At 37.5% G+C, this 22,034-nt stretch overlaps 2 protein-coding genes across 4 annotated transcripts in view; one reads left to right on the forward strand and one right to left on the reverse strand.

Moving 5' to 3' along the window:
• The window catches only part of PRKG1 (protein kinase cGMP-dependent 1), a 1,130,349-nt gene that overhangs the window by 652,088 nt on the left and 456,227 nt on the right, over window positions 1–22,034 (forward strand). The window lies entirely within an intron of this gene.
• On the reverse strand, window positions 9,070–13,104 carry CSTF2T (cleavage stimulation factor subunit 2 tau variant). Its single transcript, XM_019738622.2, has one exon. It carries the CDS (start codon window positions 12,804–12,806, stop codon window positions 10,908–10,910), a length of 1,899 nt encoding a protein of 632 aa, XP_019594181.1. The 5' UTR covers window positions 12,807–13,104; the 3' UTR covers window positions 9,070–10,907.

Genomic DNA, 22,034 nt, shown 5'->3' on the forward strand with positions numbered 1-22,034 from the left:
GAATAAACAAATTTATTTAATAGAAGTTTTACATGATACAGGATCCCTCAAAAGGAGATGAAGACCTGAAGAAACAGACCTGAGTACTTTTAGGCTAGGTTTGATGAAGCGGGCACAATCAGGGAGGAACATTATAGGTTAAGGAGTGTAAGGTAACTGTAGTAAACTGGGGAAATTTAGCATGACTTGTTTACCAAGATTCTTCTGGGCATCGCTTTATATTCAGAGATAAGGACACTCCTTTCCTGAGGGGACAGGGAGGCACCTCTCACAGGAGGGTTTTATGACCTGTTTCAGGAAAGATGGACAGGGAAGGTCAGAATGACCTTCCTGCTTCTGCTTTTTTTTTTTCAAACTTCTTCAAGTATTCAATATGCCAAGGTGTCATATTTGGGCGCAGGTTGTCCTGAACCCCATTAACATGTAGAAACCATGAAAATTGCCTTCTATTTCCAGAAGAGTATAAGAACATAACGGAAAACCCTCGCTTCCATTACCACAATTCACTCCTCCTATTTCAGGTCAGTTCTTAAATTACACAATAACTAATTTCTTTCATGCTTTAGAGACTGTCATCTGATTATCTGCTTACCTAAAATAGAAACTCTGAGATCAGAAACCATTTTATTTTATTTACACACATTTCTCCAAAGAAGATATACAAATAGCCAATAAGCTACATGGAAAGATGCTAAACACCAGTAGCCATCAAAGAAACGCAAATCCAAATCACAAGGAGATACCAGTTTGTACACACTTATGTGGCTATAATGAAAAAAAGAAATTACCAAGTGTCGCCAAAGATGTGGAGAAACTGGATTTGTTGCTTTGGGAATGTAAAATGATGCAGTTGCTTTGGAAAGTAGTCTGACAGTTATTGACAAGGTGAACACAGAGTTATATGAAGCAGTTCCAGTCCTAGGTATATATCCAAGAGAAATGGATTGATTTTATAAAGCTTTCACTGTTGCCTAAGGATCACCTCTTTATGGACCTGTGCTGAACTTCCTCACTCAGTGGAAACGATGCCTGATGTTCTCCACATTCAGTCCTCAGTGTGAAAACTGTTCTACTGCCTTACTATCTCCTTCTTAAAGCAGAATGATGTAATGGGGGAAAGCAAGGGCTGGCAGTCAGACAAACGTAAGTTTAGTGGTGCCTCCACCTCCTCCTATAAGCTCTGTGATTCAGGGCAAACTAATTAACTTCTCTGAGCGTATTTCTTCCTACTGCTTCCTGACTGTAGTGAAATTAGAGATGATGTATCAAGTGCCTGGCATGTAGTAGGTTCTTGATAAATGCTATTTACTTATTAACCATGAACAACCTTCCAGAAGAGGGCATGGAACTTAAAAGTGAAAATGCCGTTAGTTCTGGAGCACTTGAAATACCCTTGCTAAATCCTCCCTCTCTCAAAAGTAAACATCTCCCCTACCCTCAATCTTGTGGCTGATGTCTGAAATTCCACGATTATAGGCTCCTTCCATCAGTTCAAATAATTGATCACTGTGTAAATAATATTGTCAACTGGAGTGAAAATATTTTAAACAATTATATTTCACGTGTATATCGATGCAAATGATTTTTTCTTTCTCATCAAAACAAACCAACAACAAAAACCATTTAGTGGTTTGGCAGGTAAGACCCAAAAGATACACTGGGAGCCTAAAGATGCTGAAAAGGACGCTACTTGCTTGAGGTGGCAGCCGTGGTCATGGATGTGGAGCAGGTCTGTGGTTTGGAGAGATTTAGCAAAAAAAATTTAAGCTGTCCCCTCTTTCCCCCCTTTTCTCTTCCTCCCCCCGACCCCCAGAAGAGCAAACTGGTGCTGAAACACACCACTGTTGGGCCCTGGTAATTTGCAGGACTTCACCAAAGTGTTGGCCCTGACAGGAGATCAGTTTCACAGTCTTGCCCTGGCTGACCCTGGCTGTCATTGGCCAGCTCACCAATCATCCCACTCCAGTCCCCCACGTGAGTAATCCTGGGTGAAAGAGAGACCAAACAAAAGATGCAGGAAAGCCTCTTTTCTCCTCTCCCCAAAATAATCCAGCTCTAATTCCTCAGGAGGAACAGTTTTGGGCTGCTTTAAACCAAGGTTATTATTGCTCAAGGCTCAACTATTTGGCATATCCCAGCAGAGGCACTAACTAGGAAGAAAATAGCTAAAACATGTTTATGTGAAAAAAATGAGAACAAAATCCTCACCAACCAAAGAGTCTATAAATCACCTCACTTCCAATTCACAAAGTATTCTAATTAAGCAAATTTTGTTTTCTCTCCAGGCAAACAAAGCCCCAAATTAAGAATTAGAATATAAGTAGTCTGAATACATGTGAAAATGAGAGATTCACGTGTTCCAAGGTCATCTTCACAGCCTCACAATGGTGCTTCGATGTCACCCTTTGAAAGGCCTTGATTTGAATTTAAATTGTTTGCTAGACATGTTTTGAGTTCAATCACTTACACCCAGTGTAAACTTTTCTGTAATGGAGAAAAAAAATCCTCATTTGCTTAATTTACAAATGTTGATTTGGTTAATTTGTATCCTTAATTAAGATAAGGTTCCAAGACAAAGCTTAAGGCACAAATTGCAGTATAGAGTTTTGATACCATTTCCAATAAATCTACTAAAAATAAATTAACAGAACAAACGCTGAGCAGATACTTTTAACTGCTTTTGTTATATTGGTCCTTTCTTTTTCATGCATAGTAATATTTAGATAAGGTTTGAAAATATATTAAGCAGCAGAATTCTATTGAGGGTTTACTTCTTAATGAAGCATCATGCTAATTGTACGGTTTCGAGATTTCTTCTGTTGTGTGGATATGTTGTGTGAGGTTAGTTAGGGAATATTTCTGGGTCATCATGAGAAACACTTATAAAAGGAAATGTGGTATCCCAATGTGAAGTTAGCATTCTTGACTGGAGAGAAAGATTATGAAATTTGTGGACTGGAGAACAATTCAGGTTTTCTGAGAGAATTTTTACGAAAGGTGGCATTTATCCTAGAGACTCACTGTTAGTTACAGCTTGGCTGAAACAATTTTTGATGTTTCTGGTGATAATATGTAATAAATATAAATGTATATAAATTAATATGACATGGCTTCCCCTTCACCCCTGAGAAAAAGTCACACATACAGACTAAATGTAAAGTCAGGTCACTTCCCAAAACAACAGAAATTCTAAGTATGGTATTTTATGATAGGTTTCCCAATAAGCCTAACGTTCACTAAATTGTCTGTGAAAGAACAGGATTTTTGTTAATTTGCTTGTTTTTCAATATAGTTTCTAATAAAGGAGCTGTCTGCTTTATTTACCTCAGACTAGACAGGGATTATTGTCAATTCTTGAGGAGCAGCCATTTGGGTAAATTAAGAATCGCTTTTATATAATATTAATTGTTAAAGTGCTCATTTTTTTAAAATTTCTTTTAGGATTAGTTTTAAGCCATGCTTCTCAAACTTTTATTTGCATGTGAATCACGGGGGGGTGGGGATCTCACTAAAATGCATACTCTGATTCAGTAGATCTGGGGTGAGGCTCAGATTCTGCATTTCTAACAGTCTTCAGGTAATGCTGATGGTGATGGTCAGAGGACCATATCTGAGTAAACAAGAGTTTAAAGCATGTTCAGTTTCCTTGAGCTGTGAGTTGGAGAGAGGGAGAAAGGGGAGGACATGGATGGCAGCGTGTTGGTGTTTCCCTGTAAAAATGGAAGGGAAACAACTATAATAGTACCGATCTTCAGATTAAATTTCTGCAAGAATATTTTTCCTCCATTACTGGAAAAATTTCAGAGAAAATTGAAGGTTTTGACATAATGCTTCATTTCAGTTTCAGATTTCCTTTAAAATGGAACAAAAATGTAGACACTTACAAAGTAATCTGAGTAGCTAATTCTAGATTTTAAAGACTTTTTAAAAGTATTTTTGAATTTATCTTGCCCCCACAAAATTTAATGAGTATCCATTTTTAGCCACTCAAATTTTTCAAATCTTTATAAAACATTCAATATAGTTTTTTTTGGAAATAACCTTTTTTTTTCACATTCATGTTAATAATATCTATCACTATAGACATTAGAACAATTAGTATAATTGGTAAACAAATTTACAAACACAGTTCATATTATGAATATACACTCAGCATGGTTTTCTTAGAAATAACTTTTTTATTTTTGCAATCATCTTCCATATAGACACACATATTCTTCATCTATATCTATATACCTATGGCTATGCCTGTATCTATGTATGGCAGTAATAAGTATAACTAATATAAATTGGGGAACAAACACAGTTGACATGATAAATATATTAATAACATAGGCAAAATAAAGAGTAATTCATTAATGGCAATCAAGTTTACCTTGTGCATATAACATACTTGGCAAAAGGATTGGAGAGCATGGATTACTCTTTGAGTTGTTGCTCAGGTAAGAGAGCTACTTTAAAAAACAAGCAAAACAAACACAAAAAAATGAAATAACACGGGGACACTCTTTTAAATGGGGTAGTCAAGAAAAGCCTCTCTGAGTAAAAAATATTTAAGGTGAAACCTGAGTAAAAGGAATCAACTAGCCATTCAAAGCCTGCGGAAAGAATCGGGTAAGAGCAAGGGAAACTGACCAAGACGAAGCTCAGAAATGAAACTGTGGTTGTCAAATTCAAGGAAATGAATCTAGGCCCAAAGTAGCTGTAGCTGGAGTATGTGAAATTGATGTAGCGAAGATCCAAATTACTTAGGACTTTATAGGACATGGTTAAGGATTTGGAATTTTATTTTAAGAGCAATGTAAACCATGACAAGTTTTAAACAGGGGAATGGCATGATCTGATTAAGGGTTGTTTCGTTTGTTTTGTTTTGGAATCAGTATGGTTGTTATGTGGAAATTACACAGTGGATCATTTTTTGAAATTAGTTAATTACAGATAAAGAAATTTAAAAACCCTGTTTTACTATGTTTACTATACATATGTCTCTTCTAGAGCTGTTAGCATGTATTATTTACTGTGTTTCCCCAAAAGTAAGACCAGAAAATAAGCCCTAGCATGATTTTTTCAGAATGAAAAAATCCCCTGAACATAAGCCCTAATGAGTCTTTTGGAGCAAGAATTAATATAAGACCCGGTCTTATTTTCGGGGAAACACGGTGTCTATATATATATATATTTCGGTATATATATATATATCACATATATTTCTCATTTTATAAATCTATTTTTGAACTGAAAATGTTAATATTTTGGCTTAATATTTATTAAAAATACAGGTTTGTGGGAGAAATGTACTCATTAAAATAGTGAACAATATACTTTACACAATATACTTTGCACAATATACTTCATAGAAAGCTATAAAGAAAAAAACTTGCCATACGTTTTGTTTTTGTTTGTTCTGGGTTTTTGTTTGATTGGTTGATTTTGTAGAAATATACTGCTGAACCAGTTGCTCAACCACTTTTCTAGTTCACATTTGTTAAATTAGATGCTAAAAATTTCAATTGAATGTAGTAGCTGTATTTTTATAGAGAGTAAAAGCAGGAGTTGTAAACACAATGTATCATATACAAGGGCTGACAATTGTGTGAATCAAACCTAATATATGAGACATAATATGTGTAAGACATAGGGAGAGATTGGGTCTGTGGCCAAATTGGAGAATATATGCTGCACCTAAATGCATTCAAATTCAAAATTTTTGAGAACATTGGGCTTACCTAACAAAACCTATTTGCAGACTCAATTGGCCCACAGGCTACAGATTTGGGGTCCTTTGTCCAAAGACATTTAAAGCTTCTACAGGACAAAACTGACCTAAGAGGTGGGTTCGGGGTGTTATGTGATTTTAGAGATTTTAACAACGTAATTTCTGTTTTTTAAAATATGTGAGGAACTTTTTCTCTGCTTGATAAGTGTAAACGATGAAACCATTCCCAATATACCCTGCTTCCCCGAAATAAGACCTAGCCGGACAATCAGCTCTAATGTGTCTTTTGGAGCAAAAATTAGTATATGACCTGGTTATATTATATTACTGTACTACATTATATGTTATATTATATTAAAGACCCAGTCTTATAGTAAAATAAGACCGGGTCTTACACTAATTTTTGCTCCAAAAGACGCATTAGAGCTGATTGTCTGACTAGGTCTTATTTTTGGGGAAACATGGTAGTCTTACTAAAAAGATAGGAAATATATTCCATTAATAGGCAGTGATTGTGTTTACCCTCATAGAACCAGGTTGCTGTCTGGCAATGTTTTCAGTCCTTGTTTATGTTCCTATATTACTTACTATGTGAACAAGGATGATATTTGGGATATAGAAGATGATTTTATGAATGTTAATGCACCAAGCAAGCTCTATAAGGCCTTTCCATCACATTATTAACTCAAATATACAATTCTAATGTCTCATGTTTCGAATGTTCTTAATCTTAAAGAAAATTGGGGACTGAGTTATAGCAAATGTATCTTTTTCTGTGGAATGTCCTGGGATAAAAACATAGATTCCTAAATAGGTACAGGTAGCTTTATATCCAGGCAGCAAGATGAGGCAATGGAACAATCAAAGGCTGACAGGTACATTGCAGTGGCCCACAGATTTTTGCAGTAAATTATTGAAGAGATTGATAATAAAACATGATTCTGACTAAAACAGCTAATTAAATAAAGAGAAAATAATTTTGGAGGAACTGCTGCTTTCATTTTTTTGATGCCCAAGACATCAATTCTACTTTTGTGATAGACAACAAATAAGTAATCAAGCAGATACAATTTTTTAAATGATAAATTTTTTAAATGACCACTTTGTGACACATACAAGATTGATTTCTAATGTCTGCAGATTTTATACATACTGAATCATATAAAATCCATTATGGTTGAGAATGTGGTATATTTTACTCTCCTTAATAATGCTTACCTACCTTTACATCCTAAATCAACTCCTGGTTTTAAAGAGTTGTCATTAATCAGAACTTGTTTCTTTTCTAGGTAAATACTTTGGTATTTTATGTATGTAATAAGCACCAGGTTTGTTATTTTTGACATTGCTACTTCAATGCCACTTTTGAGACAATGCATGCCCTTTGCTGACATATTATATACTGTGGTAGAAAAATATGAAGAAAGAACATGCTGGTTAACATCTTATGAGAAAGATAATTAGTACTGAGTATTTATGAAGCTGAATTTTTAATCAAAGGAGTAAACTTTTGTTTTAAGATGTACAAAAGCAAATTAAAATGTTAAAAAAATCTGGTTAAGATCTGAAATATACATACATATGAAATGTATTAGCATGTTGTATAATATACCAATATCATATATTTATACTATTGAAATTACATTTATTTTAAATAAATTCCTTAAAATGAGTTAATTCTTGACGAGACTGATGAGAAAAGCATTCTTGACAAGAGACTGATGAGAAAAGCAAGCTCCACAGAAATCTTTCTAGAGATTAGCTGCCAATATTAAGCAGTGAGAGGCTGAAGTATTCTTTTGTGAGATGTAACTGATAATTCAGTTTCTCTGCCACAGCAGGTTGTTGCACATAATTATCCTTCGACCTCATCAGGCCTAAGAAAAAGACCTGACACACCATAGGAAGTTAGGTTCCATGTGCTTAGTTAATGTCCCATCACAGCATGAAAAAAACAAAAGCTTTGCAAGCTGTGATTAAGGTTTTTTTTGTGTGTGTTTTTTCCACTTTTCTTAGAATTCTGAGAAGTGTAGTTGAAAAGTCATACACAATCTCACTTGGATTAGCCTTCCTTCACCTGAGATTCACTGATGTTTTGTGGAATACTCCAAAATCAGAAGTCCTGGGACAAGGATATCAGCAGATTAAAATACATTTTGATGTTAATCATTAATATAAGGGGAAGTACTAATGGTTGGGTACTAATTAAAGTTGATCATTTCATATTCCCAAGAAACATGTACTGCCCAAGAAGAAACCCTCCAAAGGTATTTGCAAATCAGTTTTACCCCACTATCTTCAACTAGTTATTATGAATGAATTTGTGATTTCATTTGTAGTCTATCCTTATTTAGGAAAATGCAGGATGCCAGGGGTTGTAACCAGCTATTATGTAGTAAAACATGTAAGATTCTGATTGTTAACAGGAACATTTTTTATTTTTCACTATCAAAATGGAGTAAGGCTCTATACTTTCTACACCAATATTGGGACAGAAAGAACCTATTTATTAGGTTTACCAGAGTAAAGGAGATTGCTTCTATTATGTCTAATTCATTTTCTAATGCAAATAGTTGTTATAGCTCATTTGGTCTGTGTGAAATCCAAATCCTTTTGGGTGAAATTTATGTGCTCTTAATGGGATTTTTGTTTCCCTAAGACTCTGATAAAATGTTTTGTCCTTCCTTCTCACCCATGATTTTTGCTATAGCAAATACAGAAATGAGTAAGGCAGTCTGTGTTCAGAATTCCTGGTCTATTAGAAGTGTGTGTGTGCGGGAGGGGTGGGGGAGGGGTGGCAGAAGGTAAAAATTAAATACAGTGTCATATAAAATTGCTGTCAATAATGAAGATACGTATAAAGTGATCCTAGGATAGAGGAGTTCTCTGTGGGGAACATAAACAAAAGGAAGCCTAATATCTGTGTATCCACCAAGATGCTGCTACTGATATCAACCATAGAATAACACATCTTTATAATTTTCAATTGTGGAACTATATAATGTATCTAAGAAAGTGATCCTCATCCATCCCTGCAATTTCTTTAGTTTTGTCTATTAAAAAAATATATTCAGGCCCCGTGGATTTCTCAATAGGTCAGGTGAATAATGCATTCATCAAAAATAAACATATCAGCATAGGTAATAGAGTCAATGGAATTGTAACAGTTATACACGATGTCAGAGGAGTAGTGGATTGGGGGAGGGAGTTATCACTTTGTGAGGGGTGCAAATGTCTAACCATGATGTTGTTTTATACACCTGAAACTAAGAAAAAAAGAAAAAAAAATGACACCATCAAGAAAAAGATTAAAAAAATTCACACACACAAAATAAACATATCAGATAGTAAAGTGAGACTTAATTCTACATTCTTTTTATTAAGTCTGCATTAAACTTGCAGAGATTTTACTACAACAAAGAGCATAACATTTAATGGTTTTCATTTAGTTCTTCAGTGAAAGCTTTGGGATAAATCAACTGTAATTTCAAAGTAATCAAATCAACTCTGTATGAGTATTATCCAGAACTATCACACATGCACAGAAGAGCTATCCCCTCTAATATAGGGGAAGCATATAAAAACATGGGAAAATTAACAGTATGAGCAATAAAAACAGGAATAAAACAGGTGGCCAGGAATGGTGTAGGGATGAAAACTTTGTAAAAAGATAGTGAATTACCAGTTAAGATGTAAAAACCTTGCAAGGGGAAAACAATTCAATTTCCAAGTCTCAGCTCTCTCCTTGTATTAATAACATTATTTCCTGTAACTAGACATTAGTTTTTCTTCTCCAGAGTAAGATCACCTGTTTTTTGGTATTTATGCTTGTTAATTACCAGTGGTCTATGATGTCCTTCTTGTCAAGACTGAAAAACAAATCAGGTAGTAGCTCTAAAGGAAATGTGATAAGCCCCACCTTCCTACTGATTTTTAACTGTCTCAATGGTATGTTTATTAGGTCTAAATGGCTTTATTACTTATAAAAAAGTAATGTGTAATAACCGAGTGAGAACTTAGGCTATAAGAATCTCTACCTTCTTTGGCCTCAATTATTCTAAGATGGTGACAAATAGATTTTGAAATAAAAAAAACTGAAAAACTAAAAGGCATGCTAAAGGTTGCTGAGACTGAGATTTTTAACTCCTGATTCTGGTTGACTAGATGGGCATCATCTGTATATAAACATTAGTTACCAAAAAGCAGAGCTTTACTGCATGAAGCCCTTTGCTATTTATGAAGAGCCCAATGCTGTGTATAATTCATCTAGAAAACTGGTCACTAGGTACTGATTTTAGGGAAGGATGTGAAAGAGTAACTCATTCAGATTTAGGGCTTAAAAGACTATGGAGAAATAGAAGGTACTGAGAGATACACTGAATCTCATCAGAGCCGACTTAAGTAACCTGGATAATCCTAGAACTATCCCAGCAAAATCGCGTTCAGGGTCAGGCCAGAATATGGCTGGTCTCTTAAGGGTGAGACAAATGGAACAACATCACACTAGATGCATTCCTTGATTTTTCAGGTAGCATCACTTCAGAAAAGAACAATTCCAATATCACAAATTTAGAGTTATCCTGTTAGCGCTAACATTTCAAAATAATTTCAAAGCACTGAAGCAGTGCTTAACCTAATACAGCATTCTATTGCCCCACAAGTAGGATTTTGTACTGTAAATGACTTACCAAAAATATATCTTATAATTTTGAGGTAAACTTCTTTATTTTCTTATGCAACTAAAAATCTTAAACTATCTTGGTTCATTACCATTTTAACAGGTCACCTTTTAGTCTTTAGGTGCAGATTTCACATCGTTTTACTCAATATTTGAAAAAAATGTAGTAAACATATTGTAGACACTTTTAATATTGCTGCATATTCTTTGTAATCTTATTTGGCATAATATAATTATTTTCAGAATTGTTTTTTGTGTATTTATAGTGAATTAAAGTGAACAGACCCACTCCCTCTTACTCCTAGCGCCCCCCACCCCCATTGAAAATAAAAAACAGAGAAAAAAGACAACAAAAAGAAATGAGATTAGTTCTGGCAGGAGGGAAATCCTAATCATTCAAGTACAGGGGATGCAGAAGTCAGCTTTTTGCAGCCATTCTCCATGCAACAACAACAAACGACAACAAAAAAACTCAAAACTTTCTGGGATACTGCCAAGCATTTTTTAAACCTTTCAAGAAGCCCCAGTAGATTTCTGGATTTGTTCCTTTAAAATCAGGATACTCTGCCTTTGCTCAGGAGGCAGCATGGCAATTTGATCTGCAGTCAGTTGAAGAACTTGCATGATCAAAGCTGCCTTTTCTTGATCCTGTGGAGTTACTTGGCTCTGCCCAGGACTAAAACTGCTAGGCTGGCCTCCACCTTGCTTGCCAGACCCCTGTATGCCTGTTGCTTGTATGCCTCCTCCCTGCATGCCCACTCCTTGTATGCCGGCTCCTTGCATGCCTGTTCCTTGCATGCCTGCTCCTTGTATGCCAGCTCCTTGTATACCTGCTCCCTGCATGCCTGCCCCCTGCATGCCTGCTCCTTGCATGCCTCCCCCCTGCATACCAGATCCAGGATTTCCCACCCCTGAAATGCTTGGGACCTGCCTAGGTCCCTGAGGACCACCTGCCCCCAAATTAATGGGAACAGGACCCTGGATTCCACTGGTCATAGGGCCTCTCGAACTGGGGCCAGGGCCTCGTATCTCCATTCCTCTTGCATCCATGCCTCTTGCTTCCATTCCTCTGGTTTCCATTGCACAGGTCTCCATTCCTCTTCTCTCCATCACGCGTGTCTCTAAGACCTCAGTTTCCATGGCTCGGGTCTCCATCCCTCGAGAATCTCTACCACCTCTGCCATCCATAGGTAGACCCCTTTGATCTATCATGGGTCCTCTGGGCTCTCCAATAAGCAGTCTGGGATCTGCTAATGGCCCTCCCCTCATCTCATGTGAGGAAGGGCCACGGTTGTCATGACCAGGGGCATGGTGCATGGGTGGACCCTGATGTGGTGGCCCAAGATAGCCCCTGGGCTCAACTTCTCCAGTGACTGAAAGCAAAGTCCCTCCACGTGGGTCATTTGGAGCATCTCCTAACAGTCCTCTAGGAGGCAGGCCACCAGCAGTCATGGGTCCACGAGGCATAGGAGCTCTAGGATCTGACATCTGCACCTGTCCCCGCTCTAAAGGCACTGGTCCAACCCCTGGCATTCCAACTTGAGGCTGCATTGCTCCACCAGGAGTTAAGGAACCAGGACCAGGTCCAGGAACTGCAGCTGGTATTGGCCCCGGGGCTGGAATTCCACCCTGGATAGGGGTCTGCATCAGAGGAGGAATATCTTTCACAGGTCTTCTAGCCAAATGCTGAGGCTGAGGTGCTGGAGGAGTCTGCTGGTTCAGCAAAACATTGGGTCCTGGGCAGAGGCCAGGGCCAGGGCCTGGGCCAGGGCCAGAGACGGGGCCAGACACAGACTGAGATTTGCCTGGGATCAGTGGTGTGACATGTATCTTGCGATGAAGAATTTTTAGAGCAATCTCTGGATCCATGATTCTCATCACAACTTGTGCCTGCAACAGCGCATAAGCCAGCTGAGGGTTTTGAAGTAACATGTTTCGAGCTTCCTGGTGACTGTTTTGGACGCAGAGCTTCATCTGCTTCATCAGCTCAAACATCTGCTCCGGGGGGAGACTAGCGACTGCTCTGGTAATTGATTCAGGGGCATCTTCTGGATCGATGGGATCCCCATAGGGCGAGTCAATAATGGGCGCAGCAGGCCCAAGGCTCTTTAACTCCTCCTTGTTCTTTTCACTGGCAGCATTGTCCACCCGAAGCGCTCTGCCGCTGAACTCCCGCCCATTCAAGTTCCGCATGGCACTAAGCGCGGTCTCCTGGTCTTGGTACTCGCAGAAACCATAACCCTTGGGTTTTCCCGTCTCTCTATCGTATACCAGCCGGAAACTGACAACAGAACCAACCTCCGAAAAAATGTCCTTTAACTGCTCCTCAGTCGCCTCATACGGAATGTTCCCCACGAACACGGAACGCAGTGATCGATCCATTGCCGGGTCTCTCACCGCCAAACTCGACATGATTCCAGCTGTTCAAAACGGCGGTGAGCGGATTCTTCCAAGAGTGTTCTTGCCACCGACACTTCCGCTGAGCAACGGAAGCAGCTCTCCAACTCCGGGCAGAAACGTCACACCTCCGCTTAAATCGTTCCGCTTATCCGCGGAATCTGCACCTCTACGTTCCACTAAATTAGCTAATGGTTTCTGATCCTGGTCCTACGAGGTTCTGTCACCACCTTATTTCCGAGACTCATACTTCCCTTTTCGCCTCTGATTCCGCCGACTTTCCTGGCGCGGCACCATCCCCGCCAGGGAAAGCTTGGTGCGCGTTAACCACAATAAAGATGGCCGCATAGACTTCACCATGGTAACAAGGAGAGGCCGCCTCCCTTTACGTCAGAGCGGTTTTGCTTCCGTTTGGCCGGCGGGAAACCGCCAACTGAAAACGATTGAGGCAGCTTGTGCTTCATTCTGTCTGATACGAGTGTTTTCACATAGCAGTTTCTCATTATAATAGTATACGGAAGCTACATTTAAAATCAAATTCCAGACTTCAAGTGAAAAGCGTCGTTTCAAAACAGATTTGGGATTTTCTCCTTCAAACACAAAATTTATAGCTCCGTTTTAGGAAAAAAAAAAAAAAAAAACAGTTTTGGAAAATAAACCGCCCAGAAACAAGCCGAACGTGTGCCAGCTCCATCCCCGCCCCATCGCGTTGCTTAGGAACACAGCCGTTGATAGGCGGCCGGTCCCTTCAAGTTTTTCTTTGTGCACGCAGGCAGCAGTGGAGCTATTCATAATACATTCTTTCTTTAACCGATATTAATATGAGTGATTGATAATAAATAGCATTTTATGGCCGCAAAGTATGAGTTAAATTTAACCTTTCTTACATTGTAGGCATTTAGATTGGTTCTGATTACTGTAAAGTGAAGCAATAGGTAATTTCATCACCTGTACTATGAAACAAAAAACTAGTTGTTTCTATTATGCTGCTAATTTTGACGGCAGAAGTTGAGTATGCATAATGGAGTGGGGGTTTTTACCCCCACCTACCACACACGACAGAACTGGTAGAACTGAAGCTTGGAGAGGGCTGGGTAATTTGCTAAGCAACCACTAAATGGCAAAGCCAGAATTCTTATCCAGGTGTGGTCTGTCAGCTCCAGAGCTCCTCTGCCCCAAATGATAGCCACTAGCCACTTGGAGCTCTCGAGTACTGGAAATATGGCAGTGTGACTGCTAAATTGAAATTTTAATTTTATTTATTTTTTATTGATGTGAAATAAAAACCGATACTCAGCGAGGCTACTGGAGAACTTTTTGGTATGTTTGAAACAAGTTGGGTTTAGAATGTACTTTAGGAATGATAAATTTTATGAAATCTAAATGAAAATCAAGTATTTCTAGTTAAAATTTAGCATCCCAATTGAAGTGTGCCGTATGTGTAAAATACATGCAAGATTTTGAAGACTATAAAAAGTGTAAAATTATATCATTAACTTTGTGTTATTTACATGTTGAAGTAATATTTTTAATATGTAGAATTAAACAAAATATATCACTCATTTTACTTTTTAAAATGTGGTTACTTAGAAAAATTAAAATTACATATATGGGTTACATTATATGTTTGTGGACTGCACTGCTCCAGAGCCTGAGTCTTAACTACTAAACATAGAATCATTACAAAGACTAGAGTAACTCCATATGCTTTTTGAGGGGATTATGAAACTTTGTTTCATCAAAAATTGTTTTATGTGTCTTGAGTATCATAGTCCAATGAATATATCTGAAATGAGTTTGAGGGTTTAGCTACAAATATGGTGAAGCCTTCATTTACCTTCAAATGTTTTAATTGTTCTTTAAAACAGACTTGGACATAGCTATTCACGCAAGACACATTATAACTGATATCTGCAAGTGATAAAGTGCATTTATATCACCTAATAAAATCTTTCTGCGCTGTCAAAAGAAACAGAATAGAGCCTGCTAGTAATAGTTTTTCCCCGATTCTTTTATTGGAGGCAGGATGGAGGTGGAAGGGAGTTGAGGAAGATATCATTTTGGAAAACTAAAAACAAGTACATTTGTTTCCTTTCCATACTATCTCTTTAAGGAGAGAAGCCATGACTTTTTTACACACATTCTGTCAGACAATTCTGTGTGAAACTGTGTGTATGTTAAATGTAGTAATCATGAAGATAGTAATAGGCTATTAGGATAAATTATAAAGTTCATAAAAGGTTGCACAGCTTATCTGACTGTTGTTGTTTTTATAAATTTTATTGGTGAATATTGGGGAACAGTGTGTTTTGCCAGGATCCATCACCTCCAAGTCAAGTCGTTGTTTTCAATCTGGTTGTGGAGGGCACAGCTCACTGGCCCATGTGGAAATTGAACCGACAGCCTTGGTGTGATAAACACTGCGCTCTAACCAACTGAGCCAACGGCCGCCCTGACGTGACAGTTTCTTTACTGATGCTCTGATAATAGCTAAACCAGTGGTCTTCATACGTTAGCATACATCAGAACCACCTGGAACCATGGCTTAAGTCAGATCGCTGGGTCTCTTCACCTCTCCTCCCCAATTCTGACTCAATATTTCTGAGGTAGGAGTGGGGAATTTGCATTTCTAACGAGTTCCCAGGTGATGCTGATGCTGCTGTTCAGGGGATTCTACTTTAAGAATCATTGTTCTAAAGAAAGGGACTTGAAGTGTTTATCCACTTTTTTTTTTCTTCATTTGTATCAAGACAAACTCAATTTAGTGCACTCTGTTAAACAGTATAAGATATGGATGGTCTTTAAACATTATTAATACTTTAATGCTGATCTAGTAACACTAGTACATGCTGATCCCACTCTGAAGATACCCTGGGCTCAAAGGATGTGTGAACAGAATAGCTGAGGGACTGGGGTGAACAAGAGGGAAGAAGCCTTTTTGTCATTGGTCTTCCATGTTCTCTTTAGTCCTTATATTCCAAACTAGAAGAATGGTTTGATATGGCTCCCTAGAAGATATGGCCTTCTCCTTAGAAGACAATATATGGTTTGATATGGTCTCCCTAGAAGACCAGTGTGATCCAGCACATAGCTCAATGCTCAGGAAAAATAAACTAATATTTATTATTAACTGAGTGGCCCAGAATTACAAAGAGCTTTTAGGAACCTATGTATGTTTCCTGGTAGCATCATAGGTTTACCCTGGAAGAACTTACATTTTATACTGCTCTTTTTGTTCCCATAATGTTTAAAGTTTAGATATTTATAGCATGACATATACTCTGAAGAAAAATGGATGTGGCATCTTGCATGTTCAGGCCTTGATTCAACAAATCAAAATATCAACTGTACTAAGAGTACTTGATTTTTAAACAAACACATCAAGGCATATGGCCAAATGGGGGCTATCCTTCAAACTAATCACCTTCAGAAACTGGAAACTTAATCCATTTGGGCTTCCATTGTTCAAAATGATTTCTAAAGTCCTACTCTAAAGTTGTTTTAGGGCTCCATTTATATGTCATACTAGAAAACTGGTGCCTTAACTCAAAGGTATACCTTGTTTTCAACCAAGAACAGAGTTATGTAACTAAATCACCTAAATGTCTGACCAGATGTGGCAAAAATATATTAGCTCTTCCCAAATATCAAGACATACATCAGAACATAAAGATTCTGTAGCCTTTGAGCATACTAAAAGAGATTTACTATAGATTAATTAGATTCCAAAGAGAGGTACTAAAAATATTTTTAGTTATGACATTTTTGAAATAAATGTATGGGTCCTTATACACAGAGATAGATCAAAATACACTCCTACACAAAGTTCTCTTTAATCTTCTTCCTCCTTCCTCTAGATTGGAAGTAAGTTCATTTTTCTTTGGATATAAACCATTTCTTATCTGTACCTGTCGAATGAGAGGTTTCTACCTTTTAGTAAACCATATCATTCAAGGAAAGAGCAAAGCTGGATTCTTCTTGTCAATCAACAAAATGCCTTAATATTATTTTATTCCATAAATACCGGGGGTGCCAAAAAAATGTATATGAGTGGACACTTTGTGAGCGTTGCTCAAGCAGTAGTTCACCGTAATCAGAAGTGTCTGGATGCTGATGGTAACCACTTTGAGCACCTCTTGTAATTACAGAAGTCAAAGGTGACTTGTAGTCATCGTTTGCTATTGGTATATATTGAGTATTACAATTTTAATAGTTTTTTTTTCCTTTCTTAAAATGTGTATGCATTTTTTTTTTGGCACCCTCTGTATTTATTCAAGGCATTGGCAACACAATAGTGTAAAAGACAGCCTTTCCACTAGAACATATGTTCTCTAAGTGTTGTTTCTGGAACAGTATCGTGAGCATCACCTGGAAACAGAAATGCAAAAATTGGGGGCCCTCCTCCAAACCTACTGCATCAGAAACTTGGGGTGGGGAGAGTTGTGCATGTGTGTACTGAAATTTATTTTAACAGCTCCCCAGGTGATTCTGATGCAGGCTATACTTCAAGAACCAGTGAACTAAGGAGAGACAATCATAATGAATAGATTAGGTAGGTAGATCGATCAATCGATTGATCAATCGATCGATAGATACTTGGTCTTCTTCACACTGTATCCTCATGACTTAGGATATAGCTTAGCACAGGTGGGTGCTCATTATATGTGGAATGTATGATGAGAAGTGACTTCAGTTGGCTAATTCACAAACCCTTCATTTTGCAAAGGAGACACTCTGCATTAAATAACATGCCCAAAAAGAAAATGAGCACCTGCTGCTAGGACCCTTCTCATTTTATACTTGGGTCAGTGACAGTTGTTCCATGTTGTTATTTGATAAATGGATATGCAGTGAAGTATGTAGAGATGGAAGTAAGTGATAGAGTCTGTATCATCAAAGTTATCTTCCTGATGGAGCTAGGATTTAAGGGATGGGTTATAATCTGGTATATATAAATAGAAGACAAGGAGAATAACCAAGAGATAGGGATAGCCAAGTCATGAAATTGGAACCTGGTGTTTTTTGATGTCCTCAGAGGAAACTAATAGAGAGTTGGTGAATAGTGTGATAAAAGATTGTCTTTTGGGACAGGTTACAAAAAGGTTTTGAAAATCAGATTCACAAATCTAAACTTGATGTGAGAGTCAGTAGGCTTTCTTCCATCTTTCTGAAACATGAACATAGGATAATAATGGCAGAGGTTGAAGAATACCAATCTTGTACAGTCCTTCTCCGTGAACTTGGACATTCTTTTGAACTTGGACATTCTTTTTAATCCACGCTAATTTTAAATCTAAAGTGTGGCCATTTATCTTCCTGCCTTTAACATCTTCTATAATGTGGCTTCATTCTCATTACTCACCCATCCCTTTCATACATTCTCCTCTGGCTAAATTGTACCACTCATTTTTCATAGTTCTTATAGGATTTGTGCTTTTCCACCTCCTAGATTTCTATCATGCTATTTCGTTTTGTTGAGGATGCCTTTTTCCTCTCCTCATCACCCCACACCAATGCTTAAATCCTGCTTGTCCTTCAACACTTACCTCAAAGAATTTTCCTTTTAGAGTAGAACATTGATTTGGCACCAATGCATTACCTTCCATCTTGTATTAGAGTTACCAATATTATTTTTCCCCCCCTAAACTTTTATTTATTTTAAGTGTGTTTTTGGACCCATCAGCTCCAAGTCAAGTAGTTGTTTCAATCTAGTTGTGGAGGGCACAGCTCACACTGGCCCACGCAGAGATCGAACTGGCAACCCTGGTGTTACGAGCATCATGCTCTAACCAACTGAGCTAACCGGCCGCCCCCCTAGAGTTAGCAATATTCTTGTTACCCTTTAAATATAGAACCCATATCTGACTTACATTTTTCATATTGCTTAGCTTAGTGCCTTTTATAAGCACTCAGTAAATAATTTTTAAATTAATACAAGATTATCTTATTACAGGTTATATATGTTAAGAAAATGGTAATTTAATCATTTCAACTTACAAAACATTTTTCTTTGGATTAGAACATCTGGTCTTGACGACAATCCTGTGAGATACATACAATTGTATTCTAGTTTTAAAGATATACAAACTTAGAGAACTGTTGCCTAGAATTTTATCTAATAATGGCCTCCATCAAAATACAGATACTATTCATAAAAACTAGCATTTAATAGGAAGGAGGCTCTCTGGTAAATGCTTTATAAAATACAATATCGTGTTCAATATTTTGAACAACTCTTCTGAGATAGGTATAGTGTCTGAATTTATCATGAACGAAATGGAGGAACAGAGCTGTTAAATAGTGTGCACATTTTAACTGGCAGAGGTGAGATTTGAACACACATAATTAGACTCAAAGAATTCAAGCTCTTAAATTATGATTCCATTAAATGAGTTTCCCAAGGATACATAGCTAATAAGTGGCAGAGCTCCAGCCTGAAACCAAGTCTCTTGGTTTCAAACTTCCATTTCACAATTAGCCCAGCAATCACAGGTATTGAGTCCTGGACACAATCTCCCTGGGCCTTTTTCCTAATTGTATCTGAGTGTAACTAATTGCAATTTTGACATCACAATCATTGCTGTGGCACCAGATGGACTATAAGATACAAAGACTGAAGCAACTGGGGCAATGTATCCTTTTCCAATTTGCAGGGCTATAGTTAATCACATGAGAATTAAAAGAGAAAAAAAAAAGCAACATTTAGTTAGAGAGGTAGTAAATGTGTTTGCCATGAAACGGAAGAGCCCAAGTTTCTCAAACTCCAAATTAGATTGGCCTATGATATTTTCCACAGATTTTTAATGACATTTAATATGAAATGACATATAGAGGAATGAGTGGTAAATTTTATTTACTTATGCATGAGATGAATGGCTTTTACTGGCAAGAGAAAGATTACATGAATTTGGAACTGCGGGCAATATGCTGTTCCAGGACTAGCGGTTGGACAGAGCCAAACATTCTCCCCGGAAGGGACTGGGTAGTTCAACGCTGCCCCCCTATTTTTAATAAATGATGAAAATGAGGCCCCAGGAAGACGAGGGACTGGACTAGGGTCAGGTGCCTAGTTACTGGCCCAGCTTGTAACGGGACCTAGACCTTCAGACTTTCTCATCCAAACTATATGCTCCCAGCATTCTGAGAGGCGTACAGTGAAGTGGCTAAGAACACAGACTTTAATTTCAGAGAGACTTGGGTTGGATACCTAGTTCAATTTACGGTGTAGCCTTGGACAAATTACTTAACCTCTGTGCTTCCATTTCTGCATTATTTAAATAGGAATAATATCACCTATATTGTATTGTTGTATGGAATACATGACATATTTTTATCATTACTTATTTTGTGTAGAAATTATCAATCTACATTTGTTATATAGAATTAATACTAGTAGATGCAGTAGCATCTTCAGTGTAAAGAGACCCAAATTTCAGTCTAATGACATTTATTTTTTTGTTTCTATCTTTATTTTTGTCTTTAAAAGGGTTGGGATGGGTGAACTAATGGTCTGTTTTCAGAATATATTTATTTTTAAATTGTACAGATAACCTTGGATAACATTGCCATTTTAACTTGTGGTAGATTTGTAGTCGAGCATGGGTAATATTTAGGTTCTGTCCCATCACACAGTTTTGTGAGAATTTTACTGATCATTTTGATGCTCATTAAGTTCTAATACTAAACAATGAAATGCACTCTCAAATATTTAGTTGACTGAATGTCTGCTTATTCATTTTTTATGAAAAGGTCCTGCTTGTTTTCCAGCTCCTTCATTTACATTCCCCTGCTAGTTATGCAAACCAGAAACTCAGGAGTAATCCTCAGTCTCTCCCCTTCTTTGATCCTCCACATTACTGATTCCTTGCTAAGAACTTTCAGTCTCATCTCCTAAACATACTTTGACTTCATCCACATTTCTTTGTTTCCTCCACCCTATTCTGATACCTGCGGCCTGGACTCCTATAAAGTCTTGACATCAGATAAGCACCTCAACTTTGTTCTCCTTTTAAAAAAAAAACATTTTTAATATTCTGGATCCTTTTCATATTCACATGAATTTTAGAATCACCATCTCAATGTTTTCAAATAAAAAAAATCTGGCTGGGAAAAATAAAAGGTGGGGAGGGCCTGCTTGAACTTCGGCTGTGGAGGATCCAGGCTTATAGAAAACTGCATTGATCTGGCACACAGGTCACCTATCTGAGCATATGTTCAGGATGTCATTAGGACTACCGCTTTCGAGTGTGCACTGGCAGACGTAGGCCATTTATTCAAACATGGAAAAGCATAATTAATTGGACAAGGAGCAGAGCCTCCTTGTTCTTGCTTCGGCTGTCACCTGAAAGAACAGAGGAAGCAAGTATCCTCATGAACTGTGGAAAAGTACAAGTTCTGAAACAAGGTCCTGAATAAAGACATCTTGTGTAAGACGAACTCACAAATCTTTTTTCTGTGAACAGAAGAATCTAATATCCAACATCAGATAAATGTCTGAACTGCTATTCACTTTAGAAGTTAGGCTGGTATCTCTCTTCTGAGGCTTAATTGGCCTATAGAACAAGCCTATATTTATACCAAGTTGCAAAAAAGAAGACTTCCTGAAATATTTGATTGAGGGCTCAGATTGTTAAAAACAACATCAACAACAACAAAAAAAGACAGTGTGACAGAATGTATTTTGAATTCATTATCACAATTGAACGATCCTTGAAAAACAGCAGAGTGCCAGTTCAAATTTGCCATCAAACAATTAGATTCCCAGAGTCAAAAATTAGATAAAAATATCAAAATCCAATGTGTATAGGAATGTAGGAGCTAGAGGTTAAGTAATTTATTTCCATCTAAATGATGCAGAAATGGAAGCACAGATGTTAAGCAATTTTTGGTACAAGTACAGAAAAGAACTCCAACCTTGGTAAGCAAAAGGGGTGATGGTTGTATTTTAATGGTACAGTAGCCCGCCCTTATCTGTAGGGGATATGTTCCAAGCCTACCAATGCATGCCTAAAACCACAAATACTGAGCTCTATATATACTGTGTTTTTTCTATACATACGTAGCTATGGCAGTTTAATAAATTAAGCACAGGAAGAGAGTAACAACAATAATGAAATAGAATATATTATAACAATGTACGGTAATAAGAGTTATGTGATTGTGGTTTCTCTCACATTATCTTGTCCTGTACTCACCCTTCTTCTTGTGATGTGAGATAATACAATGTGACAAAATGAAGTGAAG

This window comes from Rhinolophus sinicus, linkage group LG07, assembly GCF_036562045.2.
Source record: "Rhinolophus sinicus isolate RSC01 linkage group LG07, ASM3656204v1, whole genome shotgun sequence".
Classification (NCBI taxonomy): Eukaryota; Metazoa; Chordata; class Mammalia; order Chiroptera; family Rhinolophidae; genus Rhinolophus; species Rhinolophus sinicus.